A 7,337-nucleotide genomic window follows, 5' to 3' on the forward strand; every position below is an offset into this window, starting at 1 on the left:
GTGGCTCGGGCATCTCTACCGGATGCCCCCTGGACGCCTCCCCAGGGAGGTGTTCCAGGCATGTCCCACCGGGAGGAGGCCCCGGGGAAGACCCAGGACACGCTGGGGTGACTATGTCACTCAGCTGGCCTGGGAACGCCTCGGGATCCCCCCGGAAGAGCTGGAGGAAGTGTCCAGGGAGAGGGAAGTCTGGGCGTCCCTGCTCAGACTGCTCCCCCCGCGACCCGGCCCCAGATAAGCAGAAGACAATGGATGGATGGATGGATGAATCAAACAGAACAAAGACTATATGACTAAAAGAAATCAAAGGGAGAGTAAAACAATGTGTACAAGGAAGTATACAGGTGTGTGTATACCTGCATACAGCCGTGCAGGGAGGACGAATCACGGACGGATGAATCTGTGATCCTGGTCTGGTTCTAAGTGGAACCTTCAGTCTGAAACTCGGATTTTCTGTTGAACGTTTTCTCTGCAGGATGTTTGAAATTGTTCTTTGAAATGAGGCGCATGCGCAGAGTGTCGGAGTGCGGCCGCAACAGAGGACCCGCAGACAGACAGAGACAGACAGAGAGACAGAGAGGGATAGAGATAGAGAAACAGAGACGGACGGGGAGAGACAGAGACAGAGAGACAGGCTTGAATGAGGGACAGTGTGAGGAGTTCACGGACACTCAGACTGAAGATTTTCGACGCGTTGGTTTAAAGTTCAGCTTCTTTGAGGTGAGTTCAAACTTTGTCTTCGTGTTTAGAAAACGTCCCAGAGCAAACTCACAGATTTCAAACTGTTTGTTTTGGTGGAGGACATTCAGGGACAATGTGCTCTGATGTCTCTCACTGATGAATCAAGCAGATCGACTCTCCTCAGCTGTGACTTTACACGGAAGTGTGTTTTTATTCTGCTTCACTTTCTTCCTCTGACACTCATGTGGGTGTTAATGTTGGAGCGAGTCTTTAGTTTGTCTTCTTCTGCTTCAAACTGTCCTGAAGTGAAAACGAATCATCGTCTTCCAAAGTCTCGACGAGTCAAAGTTGGCCAAGTTCGCAGCCCTGGAAGCTCGGCATGTAGGTGGGGTTGCTGATGCAGAACTCCAAAAGGAAATCTTGCAATTTAAGGATTACGCGCTTTTCTGAAAAAGAAAAACTCCTTTATTTAGTACAACTTAATCTACACAATCAAATGGAAGCGCTGTTTAATTCGGCATCAGTATTTTACAAAAGATTGCACTTATTTTTCGTGTATTTAGACTTTTGCCGGTTTCTTGCGCTGCCGTTTGCCCCCAAACACGCCCAAACAGCGGCAGCGAGGCAGCGCTGAGAAAGCGGGATGAATCTGACTAAAACTGAGAGGTTTCATCACTTTAAAGGCTGCTCGGTGAAATATTTTGTGCCGACACAAACAACAGATTTAAGCGATTCAGGAAAGCCAAATAGGACGCGTGTGGTGATGTTTGTACCTTTGAGAAAGGCTAAAACAAACTTGAATTATGTCTTCTTAAACGGAGATTCGTGCAGGAAAACAGGCAGCAGGAGAGAAATCTGCTCCTCTGTTAGAGGTTCACATCAGAAACTTCACTGTTAGTCACTGTGGTGATGTGATGATGGTAATCTGTGTGTGTGTGCGTGTGCGTGTGCGTGTGTGTGTGTGTGTGTGTGAGAGAGAGAGGTTTATGTTCAGTAAATCTCAGACATGCGCACTGACATCGATAAAAGAAGGAACTGAATCAGAATCAGGTAACGTGTTTCCATGGTAACAGGTCAGATCCCTGATCTGAGCATTATGTGTGTAAATGATAAGAAATGTCCTCCAGGCCTGTCCCACAATGCATTGCACCGCAGATAAAGACATGGAGGATTCACTTCTTGCACTGAGCGACTGAAAGCTAATGTTAACGATGAAACATTAAAATATGTCATTTAAACTTTACAGCCCTGTTTCCATCACAGGAACACATCACGCTAATGTTAGCTGCCGCGCTAAGCTAATGCTAGCTTGTGACCCTTTGCGACGTCTGTGACAGCAGCTAACAGGCTCGTTAACGAAGGCTGTACCTGACTCACATTTGATGTTCAGTACAAACATTCGACTGTTTTTCTTTATTTCCCGCTCAGGACGGCTTAGGCTAGCCTGTTAGCATGCTAACTTCACCTCTGAAGTCAGAGATCGTTGATTTTAGTTCACATTTTTGCAGTTTTGAATGTTTTGAGGTAAAATCTCCTGAGCTGCAGGTGAAACAGTTCGAGACGTGGAAACACCTGAAAGACTTCCTGTGGGACAGGAAGTGATCTGACAGCATTTACTGCAGCACTGTAGTACATGTTAGAAGTACTTGTACCTGATTTGTGTTTCATGCTGCTTTATTCTCCTGTGCTGAGTCCTGAGTCGCTTTGCTCTCACATCATGTATAAATACTGCAGTTTAAGTATCTGTGATAATAAGAGTGAGTAAAAGGAAGAGGTAGGACTTGGTTACCTGTCGCACTGCGACACCTTTTACTCCTCAAACCCACAGCAGACAGGTGTGATGTGCGAGGCTGTCGGTCTGGTTCTTCAGTCCTGATCTCGCTCATCATGCAGACTTTGCTTTTGTTTTGCCCTCATTATCGCCTGTCAGGCACAGACGGCTGGTTCAGGTGTCGTCACCTGAGAAACCACAAACTGTGTTTACGCTGATTTTCACAAGCAGCCGTTCAAAAGACACGAGTCCACGGTCCTCCGGAAAGGTTGGGACTCCTCGACAGGCTCCGCCATTCATAGAGGAGCGAGGTTCACCACTTTGTGAACACATGATTGGATGAAGGAGATGAACACATGGACTCAGACACTTCAGGAAGCTGCTGCCAGGAAAGAGTTTGTGTGGAAATGACTGGTTCTGGTTTGGTTTGTGTTCTACAGTCCAGACTTTTTAAAACCAGGCTTGTATTTCAGTGAAGACCAAACAGAAACACAGAAACAGTTTGGTTCGTTTCAGCTGGAGGTGATTTGTTCTTTCGGCTCTTTAGAAAGTTCAAAGACTCGTTCAGGTGCTGAAGTAAAAACTGGCAGACTAGGAACCAGGTGGGACCTGGCTGGACCTGGTGGGACACTGTGAAAAAGAGACCAGCTTCAGCTCCCAGAAGCCAGAGGAAGACGTCTGCTGACCACCTTGAGAAGACACAACGCAGTGATGGAGTCTGATCTGAAGGCCACGTTGTGTCTGTTGGACCTGGTTTCAACCTCAGCCGGCGATCAACAGTTCCACGCTTGAGCACAAGAAGGACGCCACAGCATGTGGAAGAAGAACAGAAGATCAGACGGACTTTGACCTGCAGCTCGACGAGGAAGTACAACACACGAACTGAAATAAAAGCAGGACGCTCAGAAAGGAGGCCACAGAAACAGACTGAAAGAACATCATCAAGTAGGTTCATGAACAAGAGCATGATGGGAAGAACCTAAACCACGTGTTCAGTGTGTCTGAAGCCCAGAACCTTTATCCGGTCAGGTGGTGCGTTCATGACACGTGGAACACATGAAACTTTTAATTATAACGTCTTTAACATAAGCTTGACACGTCGTGAATAAGTCATCAGTGAACGAAGTGTAGGACTCACTGAAGACCACCGAGAGGGGGGGGAGGAGCGAATACCCCTGATTACATTGACGAGCAGTCTGTCACGTTTTGATGTGAGGCTGAAGGTTCAGAGCTCAAACGTCTCCACCTGAATCGTCCACAGTGTGTCTTTTAACGTGTCAGAACCTGTTAAAACCGGCTTTGAAAGACTTGTTTTTGGTTGCTGGACTCCTGACAGATACCTCAAAGCTCAGATTCACTGCACTGAGATGCCGTCTGAACCAGCTGCCCTGCTCAAAGGCACGCGGTCTGATAGGACGCTTTATGGTCATTTATGGTCCTCAGAGGAGGACGCTCCAACCTTTGTCCTGCTTTATTTTCATTACGGATTAATCTGCTCTGCTACCAGCTCTTGCTAGCAGCTCCTGTTAGCAGCTCCTGTTAGCAGCTCCTGTTAGCAGCTCTTGCTAGTAGCTCCTGTTAGCAGCTCTTGCTAGCAGCTCTTGCTAGCAGCTCCTGTTAGCAGCTCTTGCTAGCAGCTCCTGTTAGCAGCTCTTGCTAGCAGCTCTTGCTAGCAGCTCCTGTTAGCAGCTCCTGTTAGCAGCTCCTGTTAGCAGCTCTTGCTAGCAGCTCCTGTTAGCAGCTCTTGCTAGCAGCTCCTGTTAGCAGCTCTTGCTAGCAGCTCTTGCTAGCAGCTCCTGTTAGCAGCTCTTGCTAGCAGCTCCTGTTAGCAGCTCTTGCTAGCAGCTCTTGCTAGCAGCTCCTGTTAGCAGCTCCTGTTAGCAGCTCCTGTTAGCAGCTCTTGCTAGCAGCTCCTGTTAGCAGCTCTTGCTAGCAGCTCCTGTTAGCAGCTCCTGTTAGCAGCTCTTGCTAGCAGCTCTCATTAACGTCAGATTGTCAGCAGATTTCTGGCCGTTTGTTGAACAGCGATGCTGAAACTGTTCACATTTATGGGCAGAAACATTTAATAAATTGTTTATGACACAAGTTGTTTGCTCATTCCTGTTTACCAACAAGTTCATTCTCTGTGTTGTACTGATGATGTTTTTGATGTGTAACAAGTTCACACACCAACCTGCAGGTTTGTGTGCTAACAGAAGTCACAGCCATGAACAAACTGTTTGTTTGTTTGTTTGTTTGTTTGTTTGTTCTGCAGCCTGAAAAGTTCATGTAAAATCAACAACAGAAAACAAGGAAGCAAATGTTGACGTGTGTGTGTGTGTGTGTGTGTGTGTGTGTGTAGGTGACGGTGTGATGCCTGAAGGATCTCACAGCTCCTCCAATGACGTCCCAATGGATGAAGGTAAGACCCTCGTCTTTGTCAGCAGCATGTTGTGTATGTGTGTGCTCAGGAAACCTTTGTTGGTCACACTCAGCAGGTTGACCACCTGTGCAGTGTGTTGATCAGTGTGTTGATCAGTGTGTTGATCAGTGTGTTGATCAGTGTGTTGATCACATGCTGTGTGATGGATCTTTTGTCATGGCACATGTTGGATAGTTCATTCAGACATACAGCCTGCTGTCTGCAGGTCCACTCTGCCTGTCTGTCTGTCTGTCTGCCTGCCTGCCTGCCTGCCTGCCTGCCTGCCTGCCTGCCTGCCTGCCTGTCTGTCTGTCTGTCTGTCTGTCTGCCTGCCTGCCTGCCTGCCTGCCTGCCTGCCTGCCTGCCTGTCTGTCTGTCTGTCTGTCTGTCTGTCTGCCTGCCTGCCTGCCTGCCTGTCTGTCTGTCTGCCTGTCTGTCTGTCTGTCTGCCTGCCTGCCTGCCTGCCTGCCTGCCTGTCTGCCTGCCTGTCTGCCTGCCTGTCTGTCTGTCTGCCTGCCTGTCTGTCTGTCTGTCTGTCTGTCTGTCTGTCTGTCTGTCTCTCTGTCTCTCTGTCTGCCTGCAGCCCAGCTGTGACACATGAGTCTTTGTTGTTGTCTGTCTTCATGTGTGCTGTCTTTCTTCTCTGAGGTCGCTGGTGGAGGAACCAGGAACAGAGAACAATACACATCTGTGTGTGTGTGTGTGTGTGTGTGTCTGTCTGTCTGTCTGTCTGTCTGTCTGGTGAGACAGTGGACAGAGCAGATACAGGACGAGGGTCTTGACGGCTGTCTCAGTCATTCTGTGTTAAACTTGATGGACTTTGGTCAATATTTGTCCTGTTTTAGGGATGTTTTTATTGGTTGATGATGCGTTTGTTGTCTCTGGTGTTTCAGCTCTCTGATTGGTTGTTTTTATGGTTTAAACTTCTCATGTAAACATCAGAAAATGAAGGAATTCTGTCCTTTCTGCTGATGAGACTCTGTCCGTCCTGCACATCGTAGCTCAGTGAGGCTGCAGGTTTGAGCAGCGGTGACAGTTTGTCTGAGAGACACACCCGATCAATAAATATTGGTTTAGTTCCTCTGTGACGAGGAGCTGATGTCACCGTCCACAGGACGTCTGTTTGTCGGCTGCTTCTCCTTCAGGTCACGCGACGTCGTTCAGGTTTTGTTTGTGACCGTCAGCAGCAGTGAATCATTTCTGCATCAGGTTTCGGTTCTCTGAGCGAATGTGTCGTCACACAAAATGATGTCATGGCTTCAGAAGCTTCCTCGTCCACCCGAGGGACCTGAAGGTCCTCGTCCACCCAAGGGACCTGAAGGTCCAGGGTGACCGCACAGCCGGTGTAGATATAAAACTGAATAGAAATGTTATTCTGAAGTTTGTCGTGCGTCGTCACTCGAGTGTTTTCGAGGTTCATCGTCTGTTTCTGAACGATTGAGTTCATTTTAAAACACAAACAATAAAATCAGTTTCAGTTTGGTGACGCGTTCAGTGTCAGTGTGACAGGAAGCAGCCAGCAGGGGGCGCCTTGCTGCCTCTGCTCCTCACACTGACCATAATTGGATTAAGCCCCGCCCCCTCCTGTCAGAGCCACAGGTGGACTTTCTCAGACCTGGACAGACCTGAACAGACCTGGACACGCTCGGACCTGGACAGACCTGGTCTCAGCTGGACCCTCGTCTCTCTGTCTGTCTGCTCTGCAGCCCACGCGCTGTTTAAGGTAAGCTGGGATTTTACAGCTTCCACACAAACGTCAGATTGGTTGAGTTTAAGACTTTGAGACTTTTCTTGCTGAGTTATTGATCGACCTTCGTTTGATTTGCTGGCTGATCGGTCGTCAGGTGGACGTGTGTGTTTCCGTCGCAGCGCTGACAGAAACGTTCAGGTGAATCAGGATCAGTGTGTGATTTCCTGCTCTGGGATGTTTTATTTCTTTTATTTGTTGAATCAGAGTTCATGTGAGGAAACAAGTTAACATTGAACTGATCGCTGACTGACTCAACTGGTCAGAAACCTCTAACCTCTATCCACAACAGCCAATCAGGTGGCTCCATTTGGAGCAGTGGGTCCACCTGTGGAGGGGACAGACGCAGTGGACGGTGACGCTCGCGCTGCTTGAACATGCTGTTTTTTGTTAGAGGTTTGGTTGGTGGTCGGCCTGCAGGCCAGCGTCTCTTTGATGATCTAACATCTGATCCAGAGTCTGTTCTGAATGTCACAACGGCCCCCCAGGCTCATGGCTGGACCAGTACTGAGTGTGTGTGTGTGTGTGTGTGTGTGTGTGTGTGTGTGTGTGTGTGTGTGTGTGTGTGTGTGTGTGTACACTCGAAGCTAATCTCAGGTCACATGACCAGAGTCTTTATCACCATGGAAACCAGCTGGCTTGACCTGTGTTACATAAGAGAGGATGTCTCTTCATCATCATCAGCATCATCATCACTGGTTCAGCGGAGCTTGTTCTGGTTTATACTGGTTTATATT

General features: G+C 48.3%; 1 protein-coding gene across 1 annotated transcript in view; it reads left to right on the plus strand.

Annotated features, from left to right (window-relative positions):
- The first annotated feature begins 574 nt into the window (after positions 1 to 574).
- The window catches only part of plekhg3 (pleckstrin homology and RhoGEF domain containing G3), a 24,807-nt gene continuing 18,044 nt past the window's right edge, over positions 575 to 7,337 (plus strand). The window contains exons 1-2 of the mRNA XM_070986975.1: positions 575 to 720; positions 4,794 to 4,853. Coding sequence (XP_070843076.1) covers positions 4,805 to 4,853 — 49 coding nt within the window. The 5' untranslated portion in view covers positions 575 to 720; positions 4,794 to 4,804. The remainder of the gene's footprint in view (positions 721 to 4,793; positions 4,854 to 7,337) is intronic.

This window comes from Chaetodon trifascialis, chromosome 19 (assembly GCF_039877785.1).
Source record: "Chaetodon trifascialis isolate fChaTrf1 chromosome 19, fChaTrf1.hap1, whole genome shotgun sequence".
Lineage (NCBI taxonomy): Eukaryota > Metazoa > Chordata > Actinopteri > Chaetodontiformes > Chaetodontidae > Chaetodon > Chaetodon trifascialis.